The 16,689-nt window shown below is 43.2% G+C and overlaps 1 protein-coding gene across 2 annotated transcripts; it reads right to left on the bottom strand.

Annotated features, from left to right (window-relative positions):
* Window positions 1–3,201: 3,201 nt before the first annotated feature.
* LOC104458766 (low-density lipoprotein receptor class A domain-containing protein 4-like) lies at window positions 3,202–15,882 on the bottom strand. 2 transcript variants are annotated; one of them, XM_010081815.1, is made up of 3 exons: window positions 15,730–15,882; window positions 5,155–5,208; window positions 3,202–3,878 (listed from the first exon to the last, which is right to left on the bottom strand). In XM_010081815.1, the coding sequence occupies exons 1-3, from the start codon at window positions 15,832–15,834 to the stop codon at window positions 3,336–3,338; spliced, it is 702 nt and encodes a 233-aa protein (XP_010080117.1). In that variant the 5' UTR covers window positions 15,835–15,882; the 3' UTR covers window positions 3,202–3,335. The 2 variants fall into 2 exon arrangements, with proteins under 2 accessions (XP_010080117.1, XP_010080125.1); XM_010081823.1 differs by lacking the exon at window positions 5,155–5,208 and having other exon boundaries at window positions 15,730–15,876.
* Window positions 15,883–16,689: the final 807 nt, after the last annotated feature.

The raw sequence follows: 16,689 nt of genomic DNA, 5'->3' as shown, positions 1-16,689 counted from the left end.
GTGGCTGTGGAATACAGTTTATCAATTCTGGATATTTTCAAAGGGAGTCTTCCACAAATACTTCATAAAATTACCTATCTTCAGAGATCGACAGTTTCTAAGCCTGTAAAGATTGACAGTGCTATCTAATTCTGATATTCCTTCTTTTACCATTCTGTACTGTTAACAAGGGCATATTCTCTCTCACCGCAACAAAAGAAAAACCAGAAAGAGAAAACACACATTGTTGCAATGTTATACTATTCATGGCACCCCCATGGGCAGTCACTAATATTCATCAGAAAATACCATATTTACTCCTATAAGAGGCCCCAAAACAAAAGCAGCAGATTGCAAGCTCACCTATAGCAAGCAACAGGTGATTACCCTTTCGGAGCTGACAGGTACATTGGCTGCACATTAGCTTTGGACAGCAGAACACGATGAGAAGGCAAAGATGAAAAAGGAAATGCAACCACTAGGTGAGCAAATACTAAGTTCTTTTTAAATAAGTATTTTCTACAGAGCAGGAACAGGTTACATTTTCCATGCAAAGAAAAATTTCCTCAGTCAAGAACAATTAAGAGACAAAAGTGAAAGCAGCATACTGGACATTGTTAACGGGAAGTGCATAAATCCACTGGCACGCAGAGATGGAAAAAGATAGCAAATGTCTGTCTTTAAAAAAAGCACATTCCCAAGAGGTGACTTTGAAGGCAACTCCAGCGTTCACTTTGCTGAGATCTGTGCATGGGGAAAAGTTGGTACTCAGCCAGTCCAAGCCCAGGGCCCAGGCCAGGTGTGCTCTGCCATGACAAGTGAGTTCCAGCTGTTCTCGCCTAAAGGCTGCTCGGCTAAATAATCCTCATTTAGGCAACAGCCCAGTAGCTGTGTAGGCACACACATTCTCTGACTTAGAAGTTCACTTTTCAAGGACAACAAAAGTCACTGAAGATCAAACCCAGCATTTGCTGGTTTTGTCTTCTGTTTGGTTTTTTTTTGTTTGTTTGGGATTGTTAGTTTGTTTTTTAAAACAAGAATTATGTTCATAGGTTGTTTGGAAAAATCAAATTTCACAGCTTTTGTTCCCAGGAACCAGACATGACAAGAGCCTTAGCTGACTGACAGCCATCTAGTCATCTCCTAAACACCTGTCCTGCAAGTCTGAGTGGAAAAAAAATAAGTGAATACCATCATACAATCTCTATCTCTCCCTTCAAATAACACACAAATTAAAAGGCAGCTTGACTCTGCATTACCAGCATGACTCAGACGAAAAAAAAAATTACAGAGACAAATGAGTCTGCATACTCAGACTAGCAGTTAAACAAACATGTTCTAAACTAGAATAAAACCAAATTATCTTATGAAGAAAATAATCTACACTGAGGCCCATAAAACACACACACAGACACGCATACTGTTTTGGCATTAAAACTCTGCATAGATCAAAGATGCACTTCAGTTATCAGAACCCCCAGCGCACAGAAGTCCTGCAGAAATCCAGCCTCCCGCCATGGGACCAGGCGCTAGGGCCCCGTACTCCTCCCCAGCACCCTCAGGGCACTCAGTGGCTGCTGCCCCTAACCAAGCACAAGGCTTAAGAAAATAGAAAAAAGTGAAAGATCTTAAAGTGAAAAGGTCTATCACACCCACACATACACATATATATTAGAAACTATTCAAGCTAAGACTCTAAAGGTTCTTACTTTAAGTCCATTTCCAAAATGCATTTTAAGTGCAAGTTGTGCTTTTTCATGTGCTTGTGATGCCACTATCACCATTTGTCAACTGCCTTCCAGTGCTCATGTGCTTCCACGCGGAAACAGCCAGGGAAGAAACACCCCACATGCCAGTGAACAGGCAGGAAACTTTTTCCAACTACTCTTAAGACCAGCATGGCAAAACTAGGGCTTACAGACACTTAGTTAATATGCAAGTCATCTTTACCCATGAGCATAGTCCTGCTGGCATCAACCGGATGACGTGCATGGAGCAGGGTTTCTGCAACAGGGCCCAGAGCAAAGTGGTGTGCAGTGAGAATAACTGGTGCTCCCACACCACTGCCAGGGATGCCGCAAAATCCAGCACCACTGTCACGAGCACTCTTGGTACTGCTGCAGAAACTGCACGGGGGGGTTATAGCAACAAAAGCCCCTTCGCTTCAACAGGATGGATCTCCAGGACTGAACTTCAGTATCTAAAGGATGAAATGGAAAGTGAAAAGCACAACAGAGTTTCACGTATTTTAACAGCATTGCAGGGGAAAAAAAATCCACCTTGCATTTTTAAACAATTTATTGCATAACGTCATGATATGTGACTAAATACATTTCAGGCTACAGTGAGGACAAAAATCTCTAAAACTGTAAGTACTGGAAATACTGCATTATGAAAATGAAAAGAATGGCAGCATTTAACTAGAATCAATACAAATTAACACATCTGGGATTTTGTTCTCTGTTTACGAAACAAATAGTCTACACTGCAAAATAGCTATACCCTAAGTGAAGGAAAATGCTGGGATTTCGTATTTGCCTTCTTCCATCTAAAAGTCTCCAAGACACTTAATTGATGTACTGTTATTTGAATGCAAATTATTGCAATTACAAGTGTCCCTGTATTTCTTGATCTGTAAAAGTCAAGAGATGTTAGGCTAAGTCCTGTCCCCTTTTTCTAGCAAACTCGGGGAGAGGGGGGCAAACTCCTCCTTCTGGGGCTCTATCATTATTCCACAGGTGAAAAGACAACATCTAGAAGAACTTCACGTAAAACAGTTCCCTCATATATATTTTTTTTAAACATTAAGATAGTGCAACTTTTTAAAACACATTTATCACAACACAAATTAATTCCTTGCATTCATCTAAGTTCTCAACTTTATACCTTGGCACACAAAACAGGAATTTTGTTTCATTTTAAAAAAAAATCCACACCCTGGGAGAAAAAAAAAAGCAAACTGGCCAATTCTTCCCCCATTTATCCAGCAAAACCACCTTCTTTCTTCTGCCATTCAGTTAGTATAAAATAGGCTGTAAAAGCCTCATTTCTGTGCTAAGTTAACTTTTAGAATTAAATAATTGAAATAGTTTATTTAAAAAAAAATAATATATCCCCCCCTCTCCCCTGAAACACTGCTCGTAGACAAACCAAATGGAAGTTTGTATTTCTTTCAATCTGCTCTGCATGCAATTCCCCTGAAAGGAATCAGAAACAAAGAACTGGTTTGCACGTTTGGTTTTACTAAGTTGTACCACGTGAAACGTAACAACATTGTGCACCAGAGCATGGGGGTCTTCCTCCACCACCCTGCTTGAATCTCTTGTCTTCAGTTCAAATGCACCTGGGCGAATAACTTAGACCAGGTTTCCTGGTTTGCGGTCTTGGCCTTTGCTGGGGACTATTGTGCTCTCTGAATTGTTCTGCTGAAACTGAAGTCTGCTCCCCCTCTGCGAGGAAGGAGGTGCGTTGCTGTGCTGGTGATGGAAAAAAGAGGAGCCCGGGTAATGTCCCATGACCTCGCTGTACGTCGGGGGTGGTCCTTCCATCCTTCCATTACTGCTGTAGTTGGTTGCACTTATGCCCGAATTGCTGCTTGGTGGGCAGGGGCCCCCATTGTACATCGAGATGTCTATCAAGTCGCTATCAAAAATGGTTCGGTTGGGCGGTGCCCTGACGGATTCCCGGTTGAGCTCCATCTGCTGTTCTGGGTCCCGGAGCTGCAGGGTGCACGGACCTTGGTACGGCGGTGGCTCTTCTCCATCAGAGAGGGAGATGGTGGGAGGAAGGTCAATTTCATGCTGCATGTAAGGGTAAGTGGGCTGGAAGCGACTGAAACGGTCCCGCTGCATAAAAGATGGGGTGGTAAACCTGTCCCTGGACCTTGGAGCATACATGATCTGAAATGGGAAGAAAGAGACACGTGACTCCACATCTCAGCAAAGCACAGTGGGTTCTCCGTATTTACAAAGAACCAATAAAATAGAAATTACTTCTCTTTGCCACCTATCTTAAAAAATTAAACCCAGCAGATACTGTGCATGCGTGCTCCCGCACACATGCATGTGAAAAGAGGCAGGAGTTGCAGGAAGGATCTAACACAAGATACTTGAGAACTGCTTCATGAAGAAAGACCAAGACCTGACATAGCTCCTTCTGACATTAAAACATGCAGAGCTGAGACAAAATTATTCTGTTTCTGTACACAGGAAACACTTTCTCTCTAGTCTTGACAATTAACTGGTTTTACAAAAATGTCCCAATACTGAATTTCAGCTGTAGTCTGAGCCTCACCTTCCTACTCAGAGTTAATGTAATACCCCGCATCTGATGGTCATTTTAGGACATCTTGTAAAGGCCCGGCATATCTCACGCCTTCGCTACCAGAGTGTATCAGGTATCCTCCTCCCCCTCAGCTCTCAGTGAGAATTCAGTCTCCAGGGAGGACCTGCAATGCTTCTGCACTGTGAGTAGAAAAAACTATCCCCAGCATATTAAGCCCCAGAGAAGGTCAGACTTTACAAGAGGAAGAGTTCAAGATACTCTGTGAGAAGCTATTGCTCCTCACTTGGTCTACCCCACATCTAGACAGACACACCAGCTTCTTAGATCTACATCTATCAAACTGCTCTTCTAATTTTTGGGTCCATGCAGGGTCTTTAGCCCCCAACCCTCATAGATGCAAGGTCAGCCACCAGGAAGATTCACTGCTGGACACAGGTGAGCTGGGCTACGTGGCGCAACATGCTCACAAATTATCACTGTGACAAGATATCTGTGCTAGCTGGAAGACAGGTGACACTGGTGATAGGATATGCATTGTAAATCCAGGAAAAACACAGGGAGAAGAGCAACTGGTCTCACTGATTCCAGTGAATACTCGAATTACTCATAAGAGAGACACCTCCACCACTTACCTCTGAATGCCTGCTATGATACAGGCAGCTGCAGAGGGAGATGAGGTGTCAAGTAGGTAGTATTTCATTATTTTAATAAAAAAGGTCTTAGGCATTTACAGAATGGGAGTTAAGGCAGGCTCAGATGTCCACCTGAACCTGTCTCTTGGCCTGCACTGGAAAAGCATTATTTAAGATGCATGTTTTTGAGAGGAGCCAAATATACATAACAGGAAAGAGGAAAACACATTGGTGAAGATAATAAGAAATCTGTCTGTACCTCTGAAGCACCCTGGCGCGAAACTGAGCTCTCTGAAGGCCACAAGCACCCTTCCTGGAATGCAGAAAAAACACAACAAAAGAGAAAAATTAATAGATCACATCACCATCCTACCTCAAGTACAATGACCTTTAGGAGCAGTCAGCTTCTAAGAGCTGGCTATCCACACTAAGAGAAAGGTGATAAACAACTAACATCCCACCCCTTGTTTTCCAAAACCAGAGCAAACAGCAGCTCTGCATCCAAACAAGTCAAGCTCGGTCCATTTTGCAAGTGCCGAGATGCCAGCCGCACCACCCAGCCTCACAGGCTATAAGGATGCAGCCAGCCGGTTGCAGCTACGAGCGCGTGGCAACGTGCAGAGATGAGGAGACCCTGCAGCACCTGCAGGCTGAGCGGGTACCCGTCACCTCCCAACTTGTGATGAGGCCTCATCAGCAAGTATGATGAAGCTGACCTGCCAGCCAGGATCCTGATTACATACAGGAGCCAAAACAGTTCACAACGAAACCTGGTGTCTGTCTTCTCAGTAAAGTGACATTTGCTCTGAATCCAGGTATAGCCTCGTCAAAACTGTCAAGGTGCCCAATTCCCACCCTAAACAGGAATTAAGCAGCTGAGGTTTCAGCCACCGGTTCCCCCCTTCAACCACTTCCCCAAACACCTTCTTCTCAGGCCAATTTTCTCTCACATGCCTCGAAAGTTTGTTCTAACATTGTACCAGCACTCAGGGCAGAATAAAATGGTGCAGAACGTGCCAATAAGGGAAAACAGCTTAAGGTTCTATCTTTGTTTTTCTTCTCAATTACTTGTTTAGAGTAGCAGTAACTACGGCAATGGATTTGTTTTACTGGAAAATTTCAAAGTGGAAAGGGACACATCAAAGCAGCTATAAAGTACAGAATTTCGATCTTGGTGCGAAAAATGAAAATCAAAACATTGTATGGTCATGACTATTTTCTTGGTGCTAATTACAGTTTTATGATTTTACAGACATAAAAAATTTCAGGAACAGGAAGGAAAATGCATACTGTCCCCAAAAGCATTACTCTCTATAGGTTAATTTCAAATCTTACTGTACTGCTTTTTCTCACCATAGCATCTTTCAACATATTTCAGATACAAAAATAGACCTAACTAGATGTTCATCAGGACACTCAGAAACCAAAAGCCGTCTGCAATCTTGTCCGGAGAGTCCACCACAGAGGAAAGCTGCTCTAAGAGGAATCTCACACAGGATTCAGTGGTTAGGGGAAATGCTTTGAAAAACAAAGCTGGTCAATCACTCTTCTCTTGTAGCTTTAGAGACTAAAGACAGAGGGAGGCTGACAACTGCAATTGAGAGACACGGATGTCATCTATCTGGACTTCCATAAGGCCTTTGACATGGTCCCCTGCAGCATTCTTCTCCCCGAATTGGAGAGATATGGATTTGATGGGTGGACTGTTCAGTGGATAAGGAATTGGTTGCATGGTTGCATCCAGAGGGTGGTGGTCAAGGGCTCAATGTCCAGATGGAGATCAGCGGTGAGTGGTGTTCCTCAGGGGTCTGTATTGGGACCAGTACTGTTTGATATCTTCATCAATGACATGGACAGTGGGATTGAGTGCATCCTCAGCAAGCCTGCAGATGACACCAAGGTGGGTGGTGCAGCTGACACACCTGAGGGACAGCATGTCATCCAGAGGGACCTGGACAAGCTCAAGAAGTGGGCCCATCTGAACCTCATTGGTTCAACAAGGCCAACTGCAAGGTCCTGCACGTGGGTCAAGGCAACCCGTGGTATCAGCACAGGCTGGGAGATGAAGGGATTGAGAGTTGCCTTGTGGAGAAGGACTTGGGGGTACTGGTGGATGAAAAGTTGGACGTGACTCTGCAATGTGCGCTCATAGCCCAGAAAGCCAACCGTGCCCTGGGCTGCATCAAAAGAATTATGACCAGCAGGTCAAGGGAGGTGATTCTCCCCCTCTACTCCACTCTCGTGAGACTCCACCTGGAGTACTGCATCCAGCTCTGGGGTCCTCAGCACAGGAAACACATGGACCTGTTGGAGTGGGTCCACAGGAGGGCCACAAAAATGATCAGAGGGCTGGAGCACCTTCCCTATCAGGAAAGGCTGAGAGAGTTGAGGTTGTTTAGGCTGGAGAAGAGAAGACTCCAGGGAGACCTTATTGTGGCCTTTCAATACTCAACAGCAGCTTATAAGAAAGATGGGGACAGCAATAGGACAAGGGGTAATGGTTTTAAACTAAAGGAGTGTAGATTCAGACTAGATACAAGGAAGAAATTTTTTTACTGTGAGGTTAGTGAAACACTGGAACAGGTTGCCCAGAGAGATGCTAGATGCCCCATCCCTGGAAACATTAAAGGTCAGGTTGGGCTGGAGCTCTGAGCAACGTGATCTACTGGAAGATGTCCCTGCTCATTGCAGCGTGGTTGGACTAGATGACTTTTACAGGTCCCTTCCAACCCAAACTATTCTACAAATATTTACAACTTTCTTTTGCAAGTATCCTCATTTGCAAAAGCAAATATGAAAGATAAATCTTATGTAGCTTCAATTATTTCAGTGCCTAGATAAGGTTTTGTCAACAACAGAAGTTATAACTGTGTAAGGGTGTACATATACACACAGACATCCTTGTTCCCATCTTCCTTTCCACTTCTCCATCACCCAGATACCCTCTTTTGAAATATCTGAGGGTGCATTTGTGCAATTAAAGACAATCAGGTTATCAGCAGCTGACCAAGCAGGCTCCAGCATGTTACAATTGTTAATTAAAACATATTAGTCAAAGCTAAAGTGCCCATGAACTACATGCAGCCCAACAGCAGATTCCCAAGTGATGGTTTGAAAAATACAACAGTGTGTAGCTTTGTTTATTGTAACTGTCTCAGTCTCTCCTTTAATGTGTTCAGGCTCAGAAGAGAGAAAAAAAGGCAAAAACCATTAACCCAACCAGAAAGGAATTCAATCTACCATCATCACTCATGTTACTTAAACTCCTTTATGAAAGATTTGCTGATGCAGAAGTCGAAACAAAGACTCCCATCCTAAGGCCCACCTCCCCCTAGGGCAAGAGAGTAAGAGCAGCCGAGGGAGATGGTGCAGTATACGGAGAAAAACTTGCACCGAGATGGAGCAGGACCTGCACACTGAGCCTAGGCACACAGACCTGGTACCAGCAATGTTCTAACAGAAACACCTTGCTGTAAGAGTGAAATTGCCTGTTCTACTGCTGATGCCTGAATCCCAGTACAGTAAAAGGCCCTGCCTGGAGGCACTGCAGCTGCTACAGGGACCCCACACAGTGCAACCAGGGTGCTGGGACAGCTGGACCAAGACCAAAGGAACCCAAGGCTCTCCCGACTTGGCTAACTACTGAAGAAGGTAGACAGCTTGGGATGCAGCTGAATAGTGACAGCTAAAATGCTTCCCTGTGCTCAGATCAGTGAAAACTGGGTAAGAATTGACAGCATTTGTATTTATATTCCCCTCATACTGTTTCTCCCTTTGTTATTCAAAACACCAAAATAGACTGGCCTAATAATAAAAAAAACACTTTTTACTGCTTTTCACTCAGTGACTTTTCATCCCACTTCTCATCCTGTGAGCAAGAGTATCGGACGCAAGCAATACTACCTGGCACGATAGCTAACCAGCCGCCAGGCCTGGCTCAAGCTCCAGCCCCAGCACCGCACTGCCTGGAGTCACATAGACAAACACTTCCCAGCCAGCAAATCCAGGGCTAGCAGTCCTGCTGGGCACCTCTCTCACACCAAACACCCAGGGATTTGTACAAGTAGTTCTCAGGTATGTGCAATCAAGGCTAAACCTAAGCATATGCAATTTACTCATTTTTTTCTGTGGGCAACATATCGTTTAGCTGTTTCTTGCAGGTTTTCAATAGCTAGCCACTTCAACTTGCTCCTTCTTAAATGGACTAAAGGTCTCCAGGCATGAGCTTCAATACTTAAAAGTAACAGGGAGCGAAAGCTTATGCATTCATTGTATATTGTGTTAATTTTAACAATTTTAGGTTTTAGAATGAAAAAAGGTGAGTCTCCATGGTAAATCCTAGCACCTACAAATAACACCAAAGCAAGAAAAACCTTAGGGATCCAGCTCTGTGTTTTGCTGACCTTTGCAATTCCTAGGTTTCATGATAATTTACAGAAATTAATTTTGTGATTAGTTTTGAAATAACAGCATCATTTGACAAATCCAGCCAGGTGATTACTTAATTACCGTATGGTGGTAATTACTTAACTCAAAATTTAGAGTTTAGGAAACTGGATAAGCCTAAGATAATTTACCTAATTTGTATTTTACAAAGGCTTAGAGCTTCTAGAATTAAACAGTCTAGGACGATGACTTTTTAAGGCCATTTTTAAACATTGTGCTTCCTGGAGCACACAGTGTCATCCAACTACCTTGACTGAGCATCAGCACATTGACAGACAGCAGGAAAGAAATTTACTGGAAGAAGAATGTTTAACTCAGAAAATTGCAAGTAAATATTTATGCTCAGTAAGAAAAACTCCTCAAATTTTTCCTCAAACCGTTATGAAGCAAAAGCATCCCCATGCTGTTTTGGGCTGGGATAGAGTTAATTTTCTTCATAGTAGGTAGCATGAGGCTATGGTTTGGATGTGTGCTGAGAATAACATTGGTAACACCAGGACGCTTTAGCTGTTGCCAAGCACTGCTTACATTCAGCCAAGGACTTTATCAGCTTCTTCTCCACAAGAAGTTGGGAGGTGACACAGCAGGGACAGCTGACTCCAACTGGCCAAAGGGATATTCCATACCATATGACATTATGCTCAGCATATAAAGCTGGGGGAAGAGGAAAGAAGGGGGGAACACAGAGTTATGTGTTTTGTCTTCCCAAGGCCAAGCTGGATGAGGCTTTGAGCAACCTGGTCTAGTGGAGAGTGTCCCTGCCCATGGCAGGGGGGTTGGAACTTGATTATCTTTAAGGTCCTTTCCAACCCAAACCATTCTATGATTCTATGTGTGGTGGAGCCCTGCTTGCCTGGAGATGGCTGAACACCTGTGAATGAATGCCTTGTTTTACTTTGCCTGCATGGCTTTTGCGTTATCTATAAAACTCTCTTTATCTCAACCCACAAGTTTTCTTACTTTTACTCTCCCCCAACCTGCTTGAGGGGAGAGTGAGCAAGTGTCTGCATGGTGCTTAGTTGCCAGATGGGTTTAAACCACACCAATACCATGTAATTCAAACTTTGCTTTTCTACTGACTTGTAAGGAGATTTTCAGTTTTTGTCCACTTTTCAGTTAGAGAATTAGAACTCTGTCTGAAATTGTATTACCTGAAAAACAAAAGTCAGTTCTTCACTTTCTGGAATGTATTACAGGTATTAAGTTCCTTCTTTTCCCCCCGATTAAAATCAGTGACTGACATTTTTTAATGTGTGTATGTATATATATACACACACACAAAAAAATATACACACCTCTTTTGCAAATGAAGTTATTTCAGATAGCAGTGTAGTTTCTGATTTTGGCCCTAGGTGGCAGTGACACATTACACCACATCGAAGCAGTGGCTTACTCAAAATGCTCTGGGAAGGCACAGAGGCTCCCTGCTCTTGCCTCTTCCTGGGTAATACAGACCATCGCAGCTCTTAAGATACCATGCTGAACACAAGCAAAGCAAAACTACTACATTATCTCCAACCAAATGACAAGTATTCCAGCAGGATTCCTCTTTCCTTTAGAAGCTGTGTTTCTCCAAGGGCAGGAAAGGTTATAGCATCTGGCAAAGCAGTGCACAGTACCAAAGAGAAGTATTAGAGAGAATTATGGAGAGCACCAACCCTCACATGTAGTCCACTTTCTTACACTTACAGTGATTACTTCTGTTACTTAATGCTTTAAAACTTTTATTTCCCCAACTTCACAGCACTTTACCACTGTAAGTAATCTTCATTTCACCCCAGTGAAGGAAATAAGTACTATTATCCCTCCTCCTTTATTTGGAGATGAAGGAAGTTGCCCAAGGTGACACACTGAGTCAGGAGCCACCCGAAGCTGGCATTACTCCTCTACCTGCAGATTTCCTAGATGATCCTGCCCTTATTAAAGATGTTCTGACTTTATTGTGGTAGACTTCAAAGAGCAGCAGCCAGCACACACTGTCCCTCGTGGCAGCACTCCCTGAGGAGAGGCAAGCCAGTGTCCCTCACACCAGTGGCAGGAGAACACAGCACGTGCCCAGCTCCTGCCAGCCAACACCTGGTGCAAAGGAAAGGTTTGGCAAAGCAGGGTGGTCTACAGCACTCAATCTCTCCCAGTTATTGACTGGGCTCTTGGCCCCACTGGGATTTTCTTTCTTTTGCACATGTCAGTAAGAAAAGGAGAATGAATAGGTTAGGGATGGCAGCAGGCAACAGAAGGAATAATGCTAACACTGGTGGGCAATAATTTAAAAGGCCAAGAGGCAAGACTAACATTTGAAATCACTGACAAATCCCTGAAGTTGTGAATACTATCAAGTATTTTCTGTCACCCTGCTGATGTTCCCCTTTTTTTCCTGGAGTAGTTGTTTCAGGCAAGAGGGCAGTATTTTTACAGCTGTAGTCCTGGAGCCTGGCATCCAAGATGAGCATTACCAACGCAGGCCGCAAGGCAAGCTGACCAGCCCTAGCAGCAACGCTGCCCTCAGTGCTGGGAGGCCAGGGCTGGTCTGGGTGAGCATCTTGTGTAATGGATGCAGGATTTTGCTGCCAGGAGGGGGCCTGGGGCAGTCAAAAGTGTTCCATGCTCCTTCAACAACCACTTTAGAAGAGAAAAAGACACAGAGATAGAAGCCACCAGGATGGGGAGAAGGAATCAATTCAGGAATACCAGAAACTCATTATGTTCCTCCCTGCAAGTCACTTAGTTAACCTCTTTTCCCTCAACATCCCCCTGGAAATCACTGGTGATGACACTAACAGTTAATCATCAGAAATCAAGATTTATCTTGATTTTGTCCCAGCAAATAGAGTGCAGCCACTCAGACACAGCTACCTACATTCCAGTGGGATGGTTTTGGTTACCAGCAACGCTGCCCTCCCAATACACCAGTCCTCCCAAAGCACAGCCATCAATGCCGCAACACACACCCCCCTGGGATATCAGATGCATACCCTGTGCACAATGTGCCTTCCCAAGGCTGCCACACAGCTCTGTCCCGCCCCCCCAACGCTGCTGTTAGCATCAGTCACTCTCACAGGAGAGGTGGTGTCATCCTAGGGAAGTTGCCCTGAGCACACTCCTGGTATACTCCACACCCTACAGCCTCCACATCCCCCTCAGATGCTCTGCAAACCTTGGCTTGCTCCTGGCTGCAAAGCCAAACATTGCTGATGGATTGCCCAGCAGCAGGAAACATTTAATAATTTATCCATTGTGATACAGACACTGTTCAGTACCACACATGCTCACTTCACATTGCCACTTATGCCAACACGGCTGTCACTCAGCATCAGTCCACTTCTCACAGTTGTGACTCCAAAACTCTTAAGTTAATGTTAAGACAGGCTTTGAATGTTTTAATATCCATGTGAGGAGAGGAGAGGGCAGGGCTTGCCATGGGAGGGCAGGCAGCATCCTCAGCAAGACTGCTGCAGAAGCATTCAGTACTCCTGAGCACTCCAAGGTTTTCCTGCCCCGATATGATTTAAGGCCTCAGCACACTAACCAAGGTAATAAAACAAAGACCAGGGGAGAGATTGGAAGATGAGACTCAAGAAGGGATGAAAAGGAAGAGGAAAGAGAGAAAAGAAAAAAGACAAAGATGAACTGGTGGTCACCCAGGAAAGCATATTTACAGAAAAGGAACTTAAAAACTACTTTTCAGCATATACTTGTCAAAGAGCAACTTTTTTTGTGGGATCAGTCTCTTTCCTGCACTTTGGGTGTTAGTAACACTTGTGATTCCAGTGATATTTCATCTTCTTTTTAATGTTGTAACTCCTTGACTTGGAAGACAATGAGAATTTCAACTTACAGGCCTTGCCTTTTTTGTTTTTTTAAAACGTGAAGTTCAGCCAGACAAAGAAGAAACCCACAAACACCTTTTATTTCATTATTTTGGAGGCCTGACCCCAAGAGTTTTACAGGTGTGAGGTTGACAATAAGGCAGCAGACAAATTATCTGTTAGTTTCTATTACGCCTTGTAGAAGACCACAAATAAGAGATCATCTGTTCAATAGCTGGTGTCTGCAGGGCCAGAAATCTGCAATTCTGCCAGAGCTCAGCTGTTGGGAGGCATTATTATCTAGAAATAGGCCAGGCTTGAAGAAAAGGAAAACTGAAGGTTACAAAGGACAAAAAAAAGAAGGTCCATTTGAATAGGAAAGGCAGGATTCTGCCTCCTGATGTAGCTCTGCTACCTCAGCTACATGAGGCAAGGTTCACTTCATAGTTTACTACAGAAACCAGCCAGTCGTTTAATCTGCTTTACCATTTTCTCTTAAGAAATACTGCTGAACTTCCTCCATTCACTATTTCTCCACCAACAGAAGGTCTAAGTCAGAACGATATTTTCTTCAGACACCTAGTAGCTAATAAACATTTAAATCTGTTTTCAGAGTCTATGTACCATTAAAAAAAAACACCTCAAAACATCCTCTTTGAAGACAATCCACTTATCAATAGCATCTGCACACAGAACAAGACCTGCCTGGTTAAAAAAGTTAGTATGTTTTAAAAGTGTATGATCTAACCTGCATCTTCCTGCTCATGCTATTTCTTTACCCTGTGCAACTCACTCTGCCATGGACAATGAGAACAGTCTGGTTGTTTCCAGTTTCACACCAGAGCAAATGCTTTGGTTTCCCAACCCTCATGCACTGCACACTGCTTTTAAGGCTTGCGCTGCAAGCAGTGCACAACCAGTCTCTATCAGAATTTCCTTCGAACACCCGAGACAAAGGAAAATACAAACATATTTGACATCTGACCTCAGAGACCTCCAAAGTCCCATTCCCCACAAGTATGACCTTCTTTTAAGAAGAGCTTCAGTTTACCAGAAATCCAGATGAGTAACAGTGATGACAAACTTATACCATAGGGTTTTCGGAAGAATTAGTAACCGGTTCTTGCCAACCAATCATCAATTCCCATGAAGTGCTCACTTGGCTATGATTATCATTACTTACACGGGTGCCATCAAACTGAAAATGAGTCAGTATTTTAAAAATTATTAAGAGCAGTTCTGGATAGTAAAGCAGCTGTCCAGTCCACACCAAACTGCATGTTCTTCAGAAGAAGGTGATATTTCCTCCCTCACGTCCAAGAGAAAAGGCACCACTTGCTCTGATACCAGACAATACTAATGAACCATACAAAGGAAATAATGGGTTACTTCACGCATTTGACAGCTCACTGCAGTTTTAAAAGATTTGTGAAGATGAAAATGTGTTTCCTTTATCTCAAATTACTTCATTTTAGGTACTTGTAGCAATTATAGCTAACATCTTTTGGACAGAAGCGTGGTTCTTGAATTACAACATCCATTTCAAAGCAACACTCAAATTAATCTAGACAATTTCTCCAGCCCCTAAGTCCACAAGGTTAAGGTTTGACAAGTTCCAGTTTCTTCTGTGATCAAATCAGAACTAAATATTTCTGCGCTGCTGAAGTGCTAGGGAATGAGGTAACCTTCCCTTGAGAAGACAGCTCCCTTCCTTCCCATGCAGACTCCATGGTAAGAGCTATTCACCCCAGCAAAAGGGTGCAGGTGATGCACTAAGCAAGAGCTTTGGGAACGCTGCATTCATTACATTTTACAGCTGGCTTTCAGGAGGAAGCTGCCAATTGCTGAGATTGCCAGGGGTGCAGCTCCACCAGAGCAGCCACTCAGGTCCAGCCCAGGCTGCAGCATCCCACCCAGCAAACTCCTGGTTTACAAGGCAACTGAGGTGCCCACTTACTGTTGGGTTGACTGAAGACAGCATTATCTCAGTCAAGAGTTTTCAGTCTTAAGCCTTTGGCTCTGCAGCAACACATCTTAACCACTTCAGGTCCTTGGAAGGATCATTTTTCCTGATACTTGCCTGCTGTTTGAGTGAAACAAGCTTTATGTTTTCCTGGACTCTTACTGGGCCAGTGTTTTGGATCCAGTGAACAGTTACTACAGCTTCGCAAAACAGTAATAGTGATAAAACTCCAGGATATTAGTAAATATATGGAAAGTCACAACAACATGCATTTCAAATCTTTGTACCCCAGGTGATCTCCATTAATTTTCCCTTCACTCCCCTTCAAATTACAGCAGCAGCAAACACGATGTCACATCTGAGCCTCCAAACACAAAATGAAAATAGGCTAAATAAAACATAGCAAGGTCTGAAAATAATCAAAGACATCTTAAATTTATGTTCTGATCTTTTTTTCTACTGACAAATACAGCCTCAGCAAAAGACCTAACTATAGGGAGTATTAAAAGTGACATGAGAAGTTTTTTCCAACAGTTGCCTGTACTGGAGCTCCTCAGGAGGCTTTGCTGCAGACATGTACAGCACAAGAAGGAATTTGGTGCAAGGGGCTCATACTCACTGTCTGCAAAGTTTCCTCCTGTCGTCTGCTTTGGCTCTGTCGGTTGATAAAGGAGCGCGTCGAGAGTTTGTAATGGTTCAACAAGCAGATGATCACTACCACCATAACAGTTATAACCACAATTATAATGATGATTTGAACAAACTCCAGTTCAGCTAAAACAAAGAAAAAGAGAGGAAAGTATGTCAATCACACACAGGATGTTATCCATCAAAGCAATAATCTGAAAAACCCCCAGTATTTCATCAATATTGATCTGGAGCGAGAAGTTACTGCTGTCCATTTTGCAAAGTTTTGTGAAGAAAACTTTGTTCTAAAAAGTATGAAAAATATTTTTTGACTTTGACAATCAATCAGCACGAGTGCCTGCAGGTCAAATCTAAGAAACTTCTTGGTGATCCTCCTCCGTAGCATTCATAGGTAATAAACTCTTCGGCATCAATACCACAGACAAGCCTTTTCGATAATACAACAATTCCACTGTGGACAAAACCAAACCACACACAAAACACACTATTTTAATAGCCACCTGCAATGCCAGTAGTCCCAGAGGACACCAAAAGCTTCAAAGTTGAGGCCATGGAGAGAGAAAACAGGACACAGCAATATACAACTGTATTGAGTAGACTTTTTGTCAGCTAAACAGTATGAAAGCTACCTAAATCAACTGGAAAACAAACTTTTTTCCTATTGAATCTACATGCAACATCTTTTTCAATTACTTACTTCTCTCTAACTAGAGTAAAATTAACTTTTCTAGGACGTTCCCATTCAGGTGAAAAATCTAAAAAGAGATCTGGTACTCTAAAACAAGATATGTTCCACTATGGTTAAAAATGAAACCAGGGCCTTGGCTGTTGCAAGAGATACAATTACAATGAACTCCATCAGAGCACACCATCTTATCTGAAGTCCTGTCTATACCACAAATATTAAGTATATTTAGAAATGAGTCACTCT

Source organism: Pterocles gutturalis, unplaced genomic scaffold (genome assembly GCF_000699245.1).
Source record: "Pterocles gutturalis isolate BGI_N339 unplaced genomic scaffold, ASM69924v1 scaffold22366, whole genome shotgun sequence".
In the NCBI taxonomy this organism is placed as follows: Eukaryota; Metazoa; Chordata; class Aves; order Pterocliformes; family Pteroclidae; genus Pterocles; species Pterocles gutturalis.
This window is presented reverse-complemented; position numbering and strand designations above follow the sequence as displayed.